Source organism: Panthera pardus, unplaced genomic scaffold, assembly GCF_024362965.1.
Source record: "Panthera pardus isolate Hobbes unplaced genomic scaffold, ASM2436296v1 HiC_scaffold_22, whole genome shotgun sequence".
In the NCBI taxonomy this organism is placed as follows: domain Eukaryota; kingdom Metazoa; phylum Chordata; class Mammalia; order Carnivora; family Felidae; genus Panthera; species Panthera pardus.
Window position 1 is genome coordinate 22,981,560 of NW_026526788.1, and position 20,018 is coordinate 23,001,577.

At 33.0% G+C, this 20,018-nt stretch overlaps 1 protein-coding gene across 2 annotated transcripts in view; it reads left to right on the forward strand.

Annotated features, from left to right (window-relative positions):
* The window catches only part of CABCOCO1 (ciliary associated calcium binding coiled-coil 1), a 120,475-nt gene that overhangs the window by 11,777 nt on the left and 88,680 nt on the right, over positions 1 to 20,018 (forward strand). Inside the window, exons 2-4 of one of the 2 annotated variants that reach the window (XM_019444282.2) lie at positions 1,007 to 1,110; positions 6,466 to 6,635; positions 17,929 to 18,073. In XM_019444282.2, coding sequence (XP_019299827.1) covers positions 1,007 to 1,110; positions 6,466 to 6,635; positions 17,929 to 18,073 — 419 coding nt within the window. The remainder of the gene's footprint in view (positions 1 to 1,006; positions 1,111 to 6,465; positions 6,636 to 17,928; positions 18,074 to 20,018) is intronic. The other variant, XM_019444283.2, reaches the window with a different exon arrangement.

Below are 20,018 nucleotides of genomic sequence, written 5' to 3' on the forward strand. Positions count from 1 at the left end.
TAAAGATCTAAATATGACACCTGAAACCATAAGAATCCTTGAAGAGAGCATAGGAAGTCATCTCTCTGACATTGGCCATACCAACATTTTTCTAAATATATGTCCTGAGGCAAGAGAAATAAAAGCAAAAATGAACTATTAGGACTACATCAAAATAAAGTTTCTGCACAACAAATGAAACAATCAACAAAACTAACTGAAACTAAAAGGCAAAATACTAATGGGAGAAGATGTTTGCAAATGACATCTGATGAAAGGTTAGTATCTAAAATATATAAAGAACTGATACAACTCAATACCCCCAAAGCAAATAATCCCATTAAAAACAGGCAGAAGACATGAACAGACATTTCTCCAAAGAAAACATCCAGATGGCCAACTGACACATGAAAGGATGCTCAACATCACTCATCATCAGGGAAATGCAAATCAAAACTACAATGAGATATCACCTCAAAATGGCTAAAATCAAAAATATAAGAAATAACAAGTGGTGAAAATGTAGAGAAAAAGGAACCCTCATGCACTATCTGGGGGAATGTAAACTGGTGCAGCCACTGGAACACAGTATGGAGGTCCCTGAAAAAATTAAAAATATATCTACCCTACGATCCAGTAATTGCACTGCAGGGTATTTATCCAAAAAATACAAAAACACTAATTCACAGGGATACGTGCACCCCTATGTTTATTGCAGCATTACTTATGATAGCCATAAATATCATATTTATGATAGCCAAACTATCATAAAGAAGTTTGTTAACTGAAAGCCATCACCCAGTTTTAAATATGTGTAAAAGACAAATTAACTAGAAATTCAACTTTTCAGAAGAGAGGTACCATTACTTGAAAACAGAGGAGAAAAATGATTATCTGGAAGACTGTCATATTTAAATTTTATTTCTTATTGCAACTAGAACACAGAACAAATTTTCATATCATTGGATTAATATGTAGAACATGTGATTGAAATAACTCATTCCACCTTTTTTGTTGTTGTTGGTAGAGAGATGCTGAATTCCAGGAGCATGAAAAGATTCTGTCTCCAGATTTTCTTTCAGCTGCTCAAATCACTGAAATGCTAACAGAAGACATAAATGGAGTTCAACAGTAAGCACTTCAATATTACAACCAAATCTAGAACAGTTCTAGTTCTGCATCTATAAATGGCCATGAAATGCTATTAGAAATTTTAAACTTTTTAAAAAAGAGTTATTGTGTCAGGCAAATATATATACTCTGGAGATTATGTGTATATATAATTATATATATCGCCATCCAGAGTCTGGAACATGAAAATTCTCAAACAACTGACTTTTTACACTGCTCAGCTATCTTCCTTGTGGGAGAAATGTGTTTCAGATCAATGTATTAATGTTAAGAGAGAGTAAGGATTTATTGTTAAAAGCAGCCTTTAACATATGCTGTCTTCTGCTTCTTTTCTTTTTCATTCATAAAACTTTCAATATGCACAATAACCTTTAAGTCTTCTGTCTCATTGTGACAAGGATAAGTTGTACTTTTTGTAATATTAATAATTAATACATTTTAATATTTTGGAAATCCTGAGTATTAAGCCATCTACCTGGGATTTTTATCAGATATGAAGCTATACTAAATACTCTGATTTCATATATTTTGCCTAAAAATGCGAGTAAAACTGAATTTATGGGCAACAATTCTAGTATATGTACATCTCATTCTTAAGGCCATTGATTTCTACAGCAAATTATTTACTTCGAATTCTAGTTAGATATATCTAAGACACAAGTTCCTAAAACGTGTTTTGAATAATCAGTCATTTCAAAAGTTATGTTGCTCTAATAATGGAAACCTCATTGACTATAATGTGTAGAGAGTGGGAATGATGTGATGTTCTTGATTATAATGTCTCATAAGATTTCTGTAGGCCTGTCGTCCGGATGTTAGGGTATTGTGGACCATAATGGACAAACAGAAAATGATCCTGTCAGTGTCTGTCATTTGCAGATCTTACAAATATTGTGAAATAGAGGTGATTTACTACTGAGAAGAAAATATGACAGGTGTACTGGCTGGAAGAGAAATCTGAGAAGAGAAGGCATATTAAGAGCAGGCAAATGACACTGACAGGCCTTTTCCCACGATGCTCTTTACCTTCAGGACCTGCAAATCCTGCTAGAAATCCTGGTGATCTGTGATTTGGCCATACTGCTTACTATCTATATCTTTATAAGTATTAGTCAGTCAATTAAAAAATTTCACAGATATTTAAACAAGTATCTCATGATGATTTTACCATTTTTAAAGAAATGAATACCCATTGGGAATTTTGGTTTTTAGTGTGAGAATTGATTAGTAAACTGCATTCATTGTAATGGTATCCCTGATTATTTGTGCTTAGTAAATAAAATATTATTTTCCATTTCTAGGTAATCTCAAATGTTGGTCATTGAAATGCAAAACATAGGTTATTTAATATGGGCAAAATAATATGATGCAAATGACAGATATTTAATATATTTTACAATTTATTTGTATTAAATATTAAAGATGTTATATTAAATGCAATTAATATTAAATAAAAGGTATTGCAAACAAATTGTTTTTAGACTCATTTCTTACCAAATTTTAAGTTTTACTGCATCCCATTCCTTGTATAACAATCTTTTTTTTTCCATTTATTGGCTCTGTTTGTTGTTAAATATTTAAATTTTAAAAGTATTTTCAGTCTTTAAGAGGTGACTTCTAGGATAAAAGAAATGATACAGAGGGTGATACAGAAGTTAGCAGTATAGAAGCAACGAGGTTCAATGCAGGTTGACCTTTTAGACTTTCTCATTAATAGAATTCACCTGAAGTAATCTCATATTTTAGGATATCAATTTTGGGTAAATGACAGTGTTATGTCAGGAGCCATTTCTTCGCAAAGTAATTTTCTTGAGGTTCTTTATGTGATTTTTAGAACAGTAATCCTGAAATATTTGCAATCAATCATTCATTTCTATTTAAAATAGCATTATTATAAATGGGGATTACATACCTTTCAAAATGACAGAAATATAATTTAGGTATCCTGTCACCAAGTGACAGAAGTATGCCAAAATCATACAGTCTACAAAGCTATAAACCTATTTAAATAAATTACAGGAAATCAGCACATTTCCTTAGCTTTTAAAATTAAAAATTGTGTTTCATGAAAGCAGCCAACCAAATGAAACATTATAGTATCATTAAAACATATTTCTAGAGCACACTTCAAGTGAAGTTAAATGTCTGCATACATTTCTCATGATCTCCTAACTATTATCAATCATTCATGCTTTTAATGTAACCCTGATTTTTTACAGATCCGCCCAAATCCTTTTTGAAAAAAAGGATAAGGACTAAATTGAAAATAACTATTTGAACACAGAAATAACCCTGAAAGATCTTTTAATAACCTTTCCATAACTGGGCCTTCATGCGCTGTTCAGCTCCTGCCTTAAGGCTTATTTCTGCATGTCATCATATTTAAAAAATAAGATGCACTCCAATTTCAAGAGCATGTAGGAATAATGTAATGCTTTCACTGGAATTCTTGGTGAGACAAAGTTGATCACCTATCACTATAGCACAATTTCCTAGATCCCTGTGAAGCATCTTTCTCTTTTCCTGTAGTCTCTAATGCCACAACAATAGCCATCTCTCCCCTCTCCCATGTCCCGTCTCTTCTTATCCCCAGAGGAAAATCTTACAAGTTTGCCAGTAAAATGCGTGGAAGCTTTGCATTCAGACTGTGGCAGCATCTTGCTCCAAATGCTTCCCTGCATAATCTCCTTTGGGGTGAAATGACTGAACAAAGAATAGAAATGGTTAATATTCGGCCCTGCAATTCAAGTTGAAGGTTAAGTTTCAAATGGTACTAGGGGAAGTGGTGGCAGGGGAATGAGGGAGAGCAAAGATACAGGGATGCCAAAGAAGTTTCACTAAGATATTCTTAGACAAATAGTTGCCTTCATTTACATACAGCAAAACACTGAAAAAATGAAAATGAAAGGCAGGGAGCACATGTAACTATTTAGGTCAAATATTTAATATTTAAAAAACGTATGGAGATGGCAGATGAAGAGTGCAGTTAGAAGGAAGACTAACTGTTGGAAACAGAAGACAATGTTATGTATATGTAAAATATACATAACAACTTTCAAAGATAGATTGAGTCCAGAGTTGATTGATGCAAGGCCTCAGTGGTATCATCAAGAAATGAGTATAATTTTGGGACTGATTTTTCTTATGATTATAAGATGGGTACCAGTAGTGGTCAAATGTACTTATTTACTTTTTTGTATTTCTGTTCCACAGAAGAAAGTAGACCTCATCCTTAGTTATGAATTCAAACACTTTTAGGAGAGTGTTCACCATACACCAATAGTTTCTATAGGGAATACATATACGGAATGCCATTTTATGGCATGATGGGATGGGGGTGAGAGTATCACAATTGGTTTAGAAGAATCAGAACTCATTTTTGGCATTGAGGTCTACTTTGATACCACTATAGATGAGATTGATGTTAAACACAACACCAGCTTCATTTGTTCCCAAACTTGTTTAATCCTGCTGTATTTATCATTCTGATCATAAAATCTATTTCAATATTATTAATAATAAAGACTTCCTGTTTGTGAAAATGGCAGTATAAAGTTGTCACACACCCACATATGCTCCCTCAGAAATCTATTAAGCAATGAGGAAATACCAATCACTTCTTTGTCCAAACAAGGGGAATGCTGTAAATCCAAACTACAAAATGTGAGGATGATTGCCAGAAACATTATAGATCAAGCAGGAGTGGAGGAGAAAGAGCAAGAAGGATACACATAGTTAAAGATCTTAGAATGAGCTAAAAAAAAGATAAGTATTCTCCTAGATCAGAAGAAAAACCTGAAGTGCCATTTCAAGAACCCTTGTATGCAACATCAGGATGAGGAGGCACAGGCTTGGAACAGATAATTGCCATATTTACAAGAAATAGATTGTTTATGTGATGGTAATGACTTTTTTCTTTTCTTTTAACCCACTAATTGAAAAAAGAGTAATAACCTGGAATAATTGGAACAAACTTATTTTGTAGCTTGTCACTTGGCCAGGTTTGAGTACAAAACGAAGAATATGCATAAAATGACATTTAAAAAATAATTGAAGAGGGGCGCCTGGGTGGCTCAGTCGGTTGAGCATCCGACTTCAGCTCAGGTCATGATCTCACAGTCTGTGAGTTCGAGCCCTGCATCGCGCTCTGTGCTGACAGCTTAGAGCCTGGAGCCTGCTTCAGATTCCGTGTCTTCCTCTCTCTGCCCCTCCCTCGTTCATGCTCTGTGTCTCTCTCTGTCAAACATAAATATTTAAAAAAAGTTTTTAAATAATTTAAGAATAAAGGGTAAAAAACCTGGCAGGCAAAGAAAATACAACCAAATGAACATAGCCATGAGTATATAAAATATACTGTGAAATATTTATCATGAACTAAAAAGAAACTTATGAAACAATCACAACAAGAGCATAAAATAGAGATACAAAAACTCAAGGAAGAGATAACAGATAAAAGGTGATAAAACATGTAAAACAGCAAAGAATAGAAAACAAAGTTCTTACAGAGGTGAGATCTATAAGCAGCCCAAGGGTTTGAAACTGCTGAAAACACTAAGGAACTGTATTGAGAAAGATACATAAATGAAAAGGAAATGATCTGAAAAAATTTTTGAAGGTTAACAGAAATTATAGCTAGAGGCAAAATGAGTAAAATAGACATAATTGGAATTCTTTAAAAAAGAAAACAGAACAGGGGCAACTGGGTGGCTAGTCAGTTAAGTATCTGATTCTTGGTTTCAGCTCAGGTCATGATCTCATGGTTCCTGAGTTCAAGACCCACTTCAGGCTCCTGCCCTGACAGCTGCGGAGACTGCTTGGGATTCTGTGCCTCCCTCTCTCTTTGCCTTTCCCCCACATGCTCATGCTCTCTCTCTCCCAAAATTAAGTAAATATTAAAAAAAGAAAGAAAACAGAACAAATATTTCACAATACAGTTCCAGAACATTGTCAGAAATAAATTTGATCATATAAATAGAAAAAGGAATTGAATTTTGGAGAAAAAAAATGCTAGTAAAGTTACTATACTTGGAAGATGGAAGAGGAAGAAGAGGAAGAAGGTGAAGGGAACAATGAGAAGAATAGAAGAAGTGGAGGAAGAAGCCCAAAAAGAGTGCTCATGCTTGTTCTCTTCATCTCTTTCTTACCTCTCTTGTTTCCTTTTTTGTTGTTGTTGTTTTTTCTGTTTCCCTTTTGAATGTCATTTTAGACTTAGGATTTTGACATAACTTAAGGATATTTTTAGATTCAGAGCGTTATATAATTTTAATTCAAGAAAAATATCTGCGTTTTTAAAACGTAGAAGAGGAAATGTTCACTAATCTGATTTTAATGTCTGGATTTTTCTTTTCGTTACAGAAAACTGAAAAAGTTTTTGAATTTCAAAAACCTTCAAACCTGTTTAAAGGAAGCCATTCTACTAGATTATTATGTATCTGGATTTTTGTGGGCTAGAGGAATGGACTTTTCTGTTATTCAATATTCAAAATTTATGACTTTACTAGATATGTTACTTCATAATCTTAGAAGTAAGTACATTGTTTTTTCTTTTAAGAAAACATTTAGTCCACCGTCTAAATGAATGTTCTTACACAAAAGTTCCTAATTTTATTGTAATTCCTTTAATGAAAATTATGGTTTTTTTTTCCCCAGGTAGATCAAAGATATGGTTCATACCTTCATTAAGTTGTAAAATTTCAAGTAGTATTAAATAATGCTAAAGTTCTCTTAACTTGCCAAAGATATGTTAACTTCATTTAAAAATCGTGTCAATGCCATCTATCCCCAAAATGTCAAGTAGTTCACATTTATTTAGGTAATTTTTAATTATTTGAGATGTTTTCATTTCATCTAACCTACAAGTATTACTAGATATCTCAGAATGATTAATGAGAGGAGGTAACTTTAGCCAATATCTAAACCCCATTAAATGGACATTACTCACATTCACTTAGATTTTGTGACTTTTTTCTTATATAACTTATATATAAGTTTTTTTTATATACTTTTTTCTTCTATATTTTCTATAGAATGAGTTACTATAGGAAATTCGGATCTTCCTTAGAGCCCTTTTAAATGTGATAAATTTTATTTCAGAATAAATAGGATTGCTTCTTGGAAGGAAGAAAAGAAGGAAATCTATCACTGATATATTGCCAACTCTGTGTGCTAGGCACTATGTTTGGTTCTAATCTTTAACATGCATTATTGAATCTCAGAGCAACTCCCACATGGGAGGTATTATAACCACAATCTCAGAGCTGAGCAAGTAGTCCACAGAGCAGGGATGCAAGCTGTGAAGTGGCAGAACTAGAACTTGAATCTCCCAGTATATAATGAAAAGGCCATGAGCACTATAAACATAAAGGTATTTGTGTCTCAACTGAAAGACATGCTAATGTCAGTTGATAGCTCCTTCCTTCTTCCCTTCCTTCCTTCCTTCCTTCCTTTTTTAAAACTTTTCTTTTCTTTTTGGTCGTTTGCTTGTTTTTAGTTCTTTTTTTTAAATTCGGCAGGTAGAAGACCTTGCTCCCCTAAAGAATTGTCACCATCACTGTGGCAAAATATATAGATGCCTTATTGTGGTCACATTTTGTGTATCAGTTTCTAGGAGGAGAAATTTTAAGTGAATTAGCAAAACTAATAGAGAAGCCACTCATGCCTTATGCACGCTTCCTGCTTTTCGTCAACCTTACAAGGGAAGAGTTAGTAGTTCTTGTATGTGAGAAAAAGAAAACACTATTTTTCTTCTCTGCAAGTGGGGGGATTTTATCTTTGCTTATACATAAGTATATAGTGCTACGTTACAGATAAATAATAGTACCAACAGGAGAAAAAATAATTATACTTGATAATGAAAAAAATTGTATGATATTAACTGATCAGACTGTGGCTGTTTTTTTTCCCTCTCATGAACAAAGATCAAATATTTATAGAATCTTTGAGTACTATGTATCTCTAAACAATAATCTTTCAATACCATTGCCAGAATTGCTTGGCAAACAAGGAACCGTGTAAATCTCAACTTGCATGGAATATAAGAAATAGGTGCTGACAATAAGATGAAATAGATATTGAGATTATATGTTTAAGACTTCAAAACAGGTATTATAAAAGTGCTTAAGTGAACAATCATGAACATCCTTGAAATAAGTGTTAAAAAGAATCATGAAAGAAATAGAAGGTATAAAGAAGAAACAAATGGAAATTTTAGAATGAAATTATATAATAACCAAAATCAAAATCTCATTAGGTAGAAAGAATAGAATGGAGAGAAGACAAAGGAAAAATTAGTGAACTTGAACATGAAGTGATAACAATTATCCAGTCTGAATAATACAGAGGAAAAACGATTGGCAAACAAATGAACAAAACCTCAGAGACTTGTGGGACAACCAAAGTTCTAATATCCATATTGTTAGAGTCCCAAAAGGACCAGAGAAAGAGGATGTTGCTAAACAAACATTTGAAGAAATAATGGCTGAAAACTTCCCAAATTTGGCAAAAGGCATAAGCTCATAAATTCAAGAGACTGACTGGACTACAAACAGGCTAACCCAAAAGAAAAACACCATCAACCAACTGGGTCTAATTGACTTTTATAGAACAGTCTACCCCCAAACAGCAGAATAGTCATTGTTTTCAAATGCACATAGAATATTTACCAAGGCGGACCATATCCTGGGCCATACAACAACTTTAAATTTAAAATAATTGAAATTATACAAATATGTTTTCTGATCATAATGGTATTAAACAAGAAATTATTAACAGAAATATATCAGGAAAGCTTCAAACATATCAAACAATACAATTCTAAATAGTATGCAGGTCATATATCTTGACAGATGTTAGAAAAGACTTTTAAGTAAGTAAAAATAAAATGTATGAAAATTTATGTGTCAGAGCTGAGTCCATGAGAAGAGGGAAGTTTGTATTATATATTTATAATATAATGCTTATATTATAAAACAAGTCTAAAATTAACAATCTAAACTCAGACCTTAAAAAGCAGTTTTAAAAAATAAGCAGAAATCAAGCAGAAAAGAAAGACATAATAAAGAATAGAAATCAATGAAATTGTAAAAAAAAAAAATAGACAAAAATCAGTGAAACCAAAATCTGGATATTTGAAAACATCAATAAAATTGCTAAACATGAAGAAAAACTTGTCTCAGAAAAAAAAAAAAGAGAAGGCACAGATCATTACCAGGTATTAAAAAAGGGGGATATCACTACAGAATCTGCCGACATTAACAGGATATTAGGAGAATACTACTTATATACATAAATTAGAAAACAAAGAGGAAATGAACCAAGTCCCCCAAAACCTCAAGCCAGCAAAACTTGTGCAAGATGAAACTTATGACATGATAGTCTTAGAACTATTTAAGAGATTGAATTATTTGTTGCTCAAAACTTCTAGTAAAAAATCTGCAGGCCCAGATATTTTCACTGGAAAGTTCTATCAAGCATTTAATGAATAAATGCCACCAATTGTACATAATCTCTTCTAGAAATAATAGAGAAAGAGTTCTTCCTAACTCATTTTATGGGGCTAGAATTATCTTCATACCAAAACCTGACAAAGATAGTATGAAAAAAAAGAAAAGGGAAAAAAGGAGGCAACAACAGCAGAGGAGGAGGAGGAGGAAGGGGAGGAGAAATTACAGACCAATATCCTTCATGAACATGCACAAAACATTTTTTCAACAAAATATTATCAAAATGAATCAAGCAACATATAAAAAAATAACACAACCCATTGGGGTTTATCCCAGAAATTCACTGGTGGTTCAATATTTGAAAATTTCATCAATGTAAATGATCAAAAGAGGACAAGCTACATATGATGATATAAATAGATACAGAGAAAACATTTGGCTAAACACAACATCCATTCATTATTTTACAAATGTCAGAGAACTAAGACAAGAAATGATACTTTTCAACATCATAAATGACATCTACAAAATACCTAAACCTATCATTATAGTTAGTGGTAAAAGACCAAGTTCTTTCCCCATAAGATCAGGATCAAGACAAGAATGTCTACTCTTAGCACTCCTATTCAACATAGGACTGGAATTCTTAGCAATAAGTGCAATAGAGTAGAAAAATAAAATACATGCAGATTGGGAAGGAAGAAATAAAACAGTCCCTGTTCTCAGATGAAAGGATTGTCTATATAAAAAATACACAGAATAAAAAAAATCCTAGAACTAGTAAGTTAAGCAAGATTGCAGGAATAAGGTCAAAATACAAAAAGTCAATTGTATTTCAGTGTATTAGCCATATACATTGTATATCAAAATTTTAATAAATAATATTATTCACAATAGCTCAAAAAATAAAAGAAATACTTAAGTATAAATCTAACAAAAAATGTACAAGATCTGTATGCTATAAACTACAAAATGATGATCAAAGAAATAAAAGAAAACCCAAATAAATGGAAAACATACAGTGTTGTTGGATTAGAAGTTTCTACATGGTAACGATGTCACTTCTTCCCAAATTGATCTGTACATTTAATGCAGTATCAATCCAAATCCCAGCAGGATTTTTTTCTAGATATACCAAGCTGATTTTTAAATTTACATGGAATGGCTAAGGACTCAGAATAGCTAAAGCACCTTTGAAAAATAAGCATAAAGCTGCATAAATCATACTACCCAATTTTTAAGACTTATTGTAAAGTTAAAAAAATAAAGTCAATGTTGAATTAGTGAAGATGACACACAGAAGGAACAGAAGACAGAATGCCGAAATACACTGACACAAAAAAGGTCATCTGATTTTTTTTGATAAATATGCAAAAGCAATTCAACTGAACAGGGCAATCTTTTCAACAAATATTGGAACACCTATGCTAAAAAAAAAAAAAAATACGCATCAGCCTAAACCCTTTACTTGATACACTTAGCTCTAATTGGATTGTTTAGAAGAAAACTAGGAGAAAATATTCATGGCCTGGTGTTTTACAGAGTTCTTACCCATGACCCCCAAAACATGACCCATACAGGAAAAAACTGATAAATTAGATTTCACCAAGTTTTAAATCTTTTCTTTTATTAAAGTCACTCTTGAAGGAAAAGCTACAGAGAGAAAAAAATCTGCAAAGCAGGTATTTGACAAAAGACTTGTTTCTATAACATGTAAAGAACTCTCAAAACAACAATAAGAAAACAATCCTATTAAAAATAGGCAAAGCTGTCAAAACCCATAAGTCCTGTCAACCATGAGGAAAACACTAGACAAACCCAAACTGAGGAGCATTGTACAAACTATTCTGACCAGTACTCCTCAAACTAATAAGGCTATTGAAAAAAAGAAAAGATTGAGAAATTATCACTCTAGGGAAATCTCAGGAGACATGACTCCAAAATGTAATGTGGTATCCTAGATGGGCACTTCAAACAGAAAAAGAACATTAAGTAAAAGTTAAAGAAATCTAATAATAATTTTAAAAATATATACTTATGTATAAAAACAAAGATTTAATGGAAGAAAAAATATATATGCTCTAACAAAAAAGACAAACTTTTTAAGAATAAACTTTAAAAAGAAATATACAAGTTCTATATGAAAAAAAACTTCAGAGAACTTTTAAAGGTCACAAGGAAGTTTTCAACATTTGGAAGAACTTTACAATATTCATGGAAATACTCCACATCAAAAAAAAATGCTAAATCTCACTAAGTTAATGTATAATAATAGTATCACAATAAAATTACCAAGTTTTTTGTTGACGTTTTTGCCTAGAGGTGGCTTACTAGGCAAGGTAATTCTAACAAAAACATAGAAAATAAGCAAATACAAATTGTCTTTAAAAAGTTGAGGGGTTCCTGGGTGGCTCAGTTGGTTAAGTGTCCGACTCTTGATTTTGGCACAGGTCATGATCTCACATCTCATGAGTTCAAGCCCAGCATCGGGCTCTGCACTGGCAGTGTGGAGCCTGCTTGGGATTCTCTCTCCTCCCTCTCTTTCTGCCTCTTTCTCTTCTCTGCCCCTCCTCTTCTTGTGCACATGCACTATCTCTTTCTCTCAAAATAAATAAACTTAAAAAAATAAAAAGTATAATAAATATAGCCTATCTTGGGATTAGAATAGTAGTGTAGTGTTATAAAATCTCAAATATTTGAACACAGTGGTTAATGACTAAACAGACAGACCAATAGAACACAATGGAAAGTTTAGAAATAGACCCAAGCATTGAAATTCAGTATTTGATAAAATGACATCTGAAATATCCATGGTGAAAAGATGTACTATTTAGTAAATAATACTGTGTCCATCTAGAAAAAATAGAATTGGATCCAACCCTCTGTATTTCCATAAACCAGGGTATATTACAAGTGAATCACTTTTTTTACTTAATGTAAATGTAAAATAAATGGAACTGTAAAAATGTTGGAGGAAAACATGGATAAATTCCTTATAACCTTGGATGGGGAAGACCTTTAAAACTATGCCTCAAAATTCCAAAGCCGTAAAGACAAAGATAATTAAAGTTGATATATAAAAACCAAAAGTCTACAAAGAAAAAATACCAAGAGAAAAATCAAAAAAAGAATAAGAAACTGGGGAGATTATTGTATCTCAGACACCAGCAAACAATTAAGTTCTATAATATAAAAAAAAAAAGCATGAAAAAGCAAGGAGAAAAAGACCAATAATTCAATAGAAGAGTAAGCCAAGGATATGACTAAATAAGTACAAGTGATTCTTAAATGAAAAGTTTAGCATTAAAGATAATAAGGAAAATGCTAATTAAAACTACACAGAAATATCATATGTCAGATTGACAAAACTTTAAAATTTTGGTAGCATTTTCAGCTGTCAAAGCTAAAAGAAAATAGGTACTATCCTATATTGCTAATGGAAATATGTATTTAAAACCCTCCTGAGGAGTTTAGGTTAGCAGCTGTCTATCAAATTCACTAATGTATTGTCCCCTTTGACCTAGCAATTCCACTTTTGTGAATTTATCCTACGTATTTACTTACATACACATAAGTAAAGTCGTTAGTTTCAGTCATGTTTGTAAAAGCAAAAAATGAGAAATATCACCTGGAGATAAGTCACTTAACTTAATGTAGATACACATATATTTGTAGAGTTAAGTGTATGTACATATACTTCTTAGCTCTGTCTGCAGAGAAGGCCTAGAAGCAACAGCATCCCAGTAGTAATGAGCATACCCAGGAACCAGGTCTTGGTTTATAATTTAATTCTCCAAGAAAAGGAGAGAAGGCTTACTGTAGACCTGGAGCACAGAACATAAAAGATGAGCCTGGGGCATATTGTAGTGGCCAAGAGTAAATGCTCAAAAATCAAAATGGTTGGTGTGTCAATGAAATAGAGAAGCCAACTGAAAAGTTTCCAATGTCCAAAGTTGGAACAATATGAGCAAAATAGCATGATAGTATTGAATTATAATCCAAAGTACAAAATTAACATCCACCAATCTATACTGATAGAAATTAATGATTTATATAAATAATCAGCAGTATGAAGTTTGCTCAAAACATTAAAAATAGAACAACCATATGATCTGGCAACCCCACTTCCGGGAATATATCCAAGTGAAACAAAAGCATTAACTCAAGAAGATATCTGCACCCCCATGTTCATAGCAGTATTACTTACAATTGCCAAGATGTGGAAACAACCTAAGTGTCCATCTATGGGCGAATGGATAAAGAAGTTGTAGTATATATACATAACCATGGAACATTGTTATTCACCCTAAAGAAACAAATCTCACCCTTTGTGACAACATGGATGAAACTTGAAGGCGTTATGCTGAATGAAATAAATCAGACAGAGAAAGACTAATACTGTACAATTGCACTTACATGTGGACTTTAAAACAAAAACAAAGAAATAAAACACCAAACCCATAGAAATTGTGGATACCAGAATGTGGAAGGTGGTCAAGCTACAGACTTCCACGTACAAGATAAATAAGTACTAGGGATGTAATGAACAACACGCTGATGACAGTTACCGGGTGTGATATACAAGAAAGTTGTTAAGAGAGTAAATCCTAAGAGTTCTCATCACAAGAATTTTTTTCCTTTGTCTTCTTTTCTCTCTATTGTGTCTATATGAGAAGATGGATGTTACCTAAATCTATTGCAGTAACCACTGGACAATAAATCAAACCATCTTGCTGTGTGCCCTAAACTTACACAGTGATATATGTCAATTATTTCTCAATAGCACTGGGGGATTTTTTTCTGTAGGGAAGGATGTGGGAAGTGGACGTGTGGGCAACAAAGGTGAGGAAGCCTTTTCACAATAGACATTCACCTATGTTTTTTGAACCATGTGAATATATCACCTATGCAAAAATTGAAATAAGTCAGACAGACTTATGGTAAAAAAAGAATATATGACGTGAACAGTCCTATGGTTTGCAACCTCTTAGCTTAATGTTCACAATCTAGAAACAGAATAAAGGAAAGTAAAACATTTTCATGAATCTTCACATTCCAAATTTGACAAAATATTTCCATTTTATTTTTTTCTGTAACTTACAAATGACTCAAAAATATTTCTTTTATGTGAAATTTTATATTGTTGATATTAGTTCAAAAATGAGTTTTAAAAACTTGAGCAGGACCCATGCAACTACTCATAAACTAGGAGAGCATGAAAGTACATATGTAAAATCTAACCAGAAAAAAGCACGGGATCTAGTTTTCCCTTTGGGGAGGAAAAAAAAAAATTCCCTCAAACCTTTAAACCTAAGAAGGTTATAGTTATCATCATGAAAGAATATAATCATAGGTAAGTGTGTCAGAGAAAGAGGTAGTCTGTTTATACTTGGACTCAGAGGAGGTAGAGTCCTGAGCACACAGTGAACATTTGCATCCAGCAACATCTTAACAGAAAAAGCACCGTAGAACATGTCTGGGCTGTTGGCTGCAGCATGGTTGACTGTTAATAAAATTCTAGCGTAGGAACTGCGTTTTCTACTGACTCAGTTTCTGATCTGTTCCTTGTCTCAAGTTTGTGCTGCATTATCCACAAGGCATTCTGCAGACAACTCACCTGGAATCACATTGGATCAAAACCAAAAGATAATGCAACATAGCATTGTCTTAACAATATACATTTTGGGCTCTAGTTTTTCCAGGGTCTGACCAAGGACAAGCTGTTGAGTATTAGACTGGATATTTGACCCCTGTCCAGGTTGATGGGCCTAGATTGATTCTCCTCTATACAACATGAATATTAGCAAATAGCCACAGAATACTTTTTTTGTTCCATGAAGCTTAATTATTTCCCCCTAAATAGGAATGATAATAATAGGTAACATTTGTGTAGGATTATCTTGTGCCAGTCAGTGCATTTGCTTTCCAAATACTGTCTAATTAATTCACACACAGCCTTGAAATAGTTCTATTATTCTCCCCATTTTAAAAATGAGAAAAATAAATGAGATTTAGAAAGATTAAATAACTCCTTAAGGTCACAAGCATCAACCCCAGTGACTGAGAATCCATCCTTCCTACTGCTACATCAAATGTGCCAGCTTTGAGCTGACTCTAGAAAGCTCTATATACATGTAATATAGTAGTGTACATATTTCAGTTTACCAAGAGTTTAACATGCATGCCTTATTTGAGCCTCACAACAGCACCATCATTTTGAAAGTTAGTCTTATGTTCGTTTACAGATTTAGGAAATGAAACTTAGATCACCTAGCTAGTAAGTGGCAGTTATAAGGTACCATCTTACGTCTTCCAAGTAATTATTCTAGCATGTTCGTTCATTATCCTAAATTTTCAAAGAATAAATTTGATTTCTAATAGCCCTTACTATTTAAATGGTTTAATCTTTCATATTTTAATCATATCACTAAATATGATTTTTAAAAGCAAATATTTCAGTTAGATAAGTGAAATGATAACTTTCCTAATTTTTAAAGCCATTATCTATAGAAAGACATTAGACATAGAAAACAGTTTTAAAGTGTCAATTATATTTCAACATAAGAAAATAGTCATATAAATGTATTTTTGTGCTTGATACACATAATTACATCTAGAATTATAATCATCTAAGAATTACTTTTTTCTCCAGCATCTCTAATTAATACCATTTTAGTAATTAAATGATTCAGATTTTTAATCCATTCATTTTTGAATTGCTTTTATCCAACAAATTTTTCATTTCTGAAGTTATCCCCAAACAGTTTCAAGTTTATCATAGGAAAAGAAATGTACAATAATAACTGAGCTTCTCTTAGAATGATACAGTAAAGCCCAGTTATCCAGCAATAACTTGTGTGTCTAACATATATAAAAGAAAATCTGGAGGGGCGCTATGAGAAATGGACCAATTGTCATTCATCAAACCAGATTTTAATTGTTACACAGTTTTTTGCTTCATTCTCATTCCCACAGGTAGAAAAGAATCTAGACTAAACAAATTGCAAGTTAGTGTTCATCATGTCTTCCTAAGATTTTTAATCATTTTACTGTTATTTGATCAGTAATTTGAGGGCATAACACTTACATCCCAGAGTGAAAGAGTAGCTGTGTTACCAGAAGTGGCTGGGTCCAACAATCAGCTTATGTTCTCATAAATCCTCTGCATTACCCACTCTGACCTCCCTGAAAGATGCACTCCATTAGCAAGAAGTAGAAAGTTTACTGCTGGTTTCCTAAGAGAGATAGAGGTTGGGTCCGGGAGGGTGGGGCTCACATTGAGCAGCACAGTGCTCCCCAGAGCCTTCATCCAGGCCCCCAGCTAACACCTCCCCCAACCCAAGCAGCTGCTCCAATCTCATCTTTGCCAGAGATTTTCAACTCTCCACCTCAGTCTCTTCAGTCTCATGTCCATACACTCATCATTTGTCAGTGTGTGTGTGTGTGTGTGTGTGTGTGTGTGTGTGTGTGATGGAAATAATATTTTGCCTGCCACAAATAAAAATGAGCATAGTTAAACAGGAAAAGAAGATGGAAGTTCATATTTGTGTTATAGACACTGTAAATGTTGAGTCTAAGGCTTTTGACATTTATCTACTTCTTTTTCAACTTGACACATGCCATAAAAGATACTATTCCTTTCTTATTTGTTTTTAGTTGCAGGAGAATAGACCATAACCATTGACTTGTTTATTTTTGGTGATGGTGGCAAAGTGGTGTCAGCCTCGCTCTGTGCTGTCATCTGGCTCTCACCACCACCACCAGGCATGCATTTGAGAAACAGCTAACATAAGTTATAAGTCTGTATCTTGGAGAAGAAAAAAATATCTTGATGTTTTCCGTAAAAATACATATTTCTGGCATCTAATGAAAATCTTCAGTCCCAAATTGCCACGTGGTAACAATCAGCCAAAGCCAAGTGTTGGTTGACTCTGTTAGTCTACATTTTCAGCTCTGAGTTCAGCTCTCCTGTCTACAGTAACTGAACCTACCACGTAGGTCTTCCTTAGCAGCTAATCCAAACCACCATTGTGTCACTTCCATATTTTCCTTTATTCTAAGATCATTTAAAAAGCATATTTTCCATTTTAAAGTTATCTTTAGGTAGGTTTTAAATTATTTGTGCATCTTAAAATGGAAACAAAATCTTTAGACAATTGTGTAGCATGACAGTAATTTATTGTTGTTGGATGTGTCACTTACTCTTCTTTTACAAAAATGTAATTATTAACATATCATTAAAAAACAACATTGCTATTAGCATTGGCCTTACCAATATTGGAAAAGTAAATATTTGGACGTTAAGGACATCTTGAATTATTTTGTTCCCAAAACATCTATCAAAATAATGCTTAAGATTCTCTGCGTTTTATTTCAGCACTGCATATGTCCTTAGAAGACAGCATAAAATGGCTTGGAGAAGTTATGGCTGAAATAGGACCACCCCATTCACAGAAAAATGAAGAATGGAGTTTTTTTAATATAAAACAAGCCAATGCTATCATCGATTACTTAAAAATCAGGTATGGATTTTCTTTCAGTAGCATTTATTTTTCATTTCATTTTATTTTATAAAATGTGTACTAAATAGAAACCAATTCAGTTTTTAGACATTCACAGTATTTATGCTATAATAAGCCCAGCCAATAATGAGATAATATTAAAATCTTTAATCCAATAAATAAAATTCAGAACATTGAATTTTTGGCTAATCTTGCATTCTTAAAAAAAGGTTTGTGTTTAAAAAGTATAAGTTCATGTAGAATTATAATAAATGATACAAAAATTTATTTTGTCTCTTAATCTCTAATTAATAACATTTTATTAATAAATTTATTCTTTCACATTAATCCAACTTGATTATAATGGACTTTATATTTTAGGTAGTGAGCCTTGACATCAAAATTTTACATTTTAGAACAACACTAATTTCCATTTAAACATTTATTTGAAATTCTTTGTGCTAAAAATTAGAGAGGTATATATCCATGCTTCCTCAAATTTATTATGTGCCCTGAAATACTTTGTAGTATTAACCAATTACACTCATTAAGTTTTTCTCTGTGCTTAGGAAATTATGGTGAATTGAGGGGAAATATTTTTATTACAGTGATTCTTCAGTGGTAAACTAAGAAGAAATTGGCCTTTTATATAATCTGTCACAAGGTCTGCATTAGAGGCATGCATCTTTCCCAAAGGACATTTTGAGAGTTTGCAAATATTTAAACAAGAGTTGGTAAAAAATCTGTCTTTTGCCTAACTAAAGGCTTCTGCAGAATATCTTTTTTCCTCCAACACTATGCACTGCAGTGTTTTCCAATTTTAAATTTTAAAATTCCAAAATAAAGGGTGCTGCATGATGTCCTAGACATGCTCATGATTTCCTTGGCAAGGATCCTGGCTATAGTCTGGAAGCTTTTTAAATATTAATGTGTTTAATATGATAAGGTTTATATGCTGGTTTCTGGCATGAATTAATAATAGAATATGATATAAAATGTTTTTATATAATAACATTGGATATAATTTGATTTCTTAATGTAAAATATATACCTCCTAATGTGTGTCTCTCGCTGAGAGCTGCAGTACCCTTCATATCAATTAGAGTAAAGCAAGGTCCCTGTGTTGGAGGCAGGAAGGGAATGGAAATCCAGAACTGGAAACCTTGCTCCCCAAGGTCTTTTTGCCCATCAGAGTTTGGTAATCCCTAGGTGAGGGGAATTTTCTGCACATTTGTATGGCAACCTTCTTTCTCTTCTTTATCTATTTGAAACTGCCAGGTTTCTCTTTGAAGAACACATTTTTACATCTGAGCTCTAAGCCCAGGGGGCTTATGATGGGCACCAGGACTGATAGCTAACCATAGCAGCACAACTCTATGCAGGTGCCCTACTGACATCTTCTAGATGGTGCAAGATTGCACCTCTTTTCTCTTTAATCGAAGGATGCTCATGAGTCTATTACTTGACATTTCATTTCAGAAAATTAAGTTAGGAAGGGATGTCAGTGTTAGTCATCATTAAATGCTAACCAGAATAACTTTACTTACCAAAAATTTCTATTCTCATTTCTAAAAACAACAACAACAACCATAAAATGTTTGAGAGATTGGTCACGTGAAGCAAATCAGAACTATTTTTGATGACATTAAATCTTCATATTGTGATTTCAAATAAATTATACACTTTTAAATTTTTTATTCAAATTTTGGTTAACATACAGTGCAATATTGGTTTCAGGAGTAGATTCCAGTAATTCATCACTTACATACAACACCCAGTGCTCATTCCAGTAAGTGCCCTCCTTAATACCCATCACCCATTTAGCTCATCTTCCACCCACTTTCCTCCATCAACCCTCAGTTTGTTCTCAGTGTTTAAGAGTTTCTTGTGGTTTGTTTTCCTCTCTCCTTTTATTCCCCTCTATCCATATGTTCATCTGTTTTGTTTCTTAAATTCCACATATGAG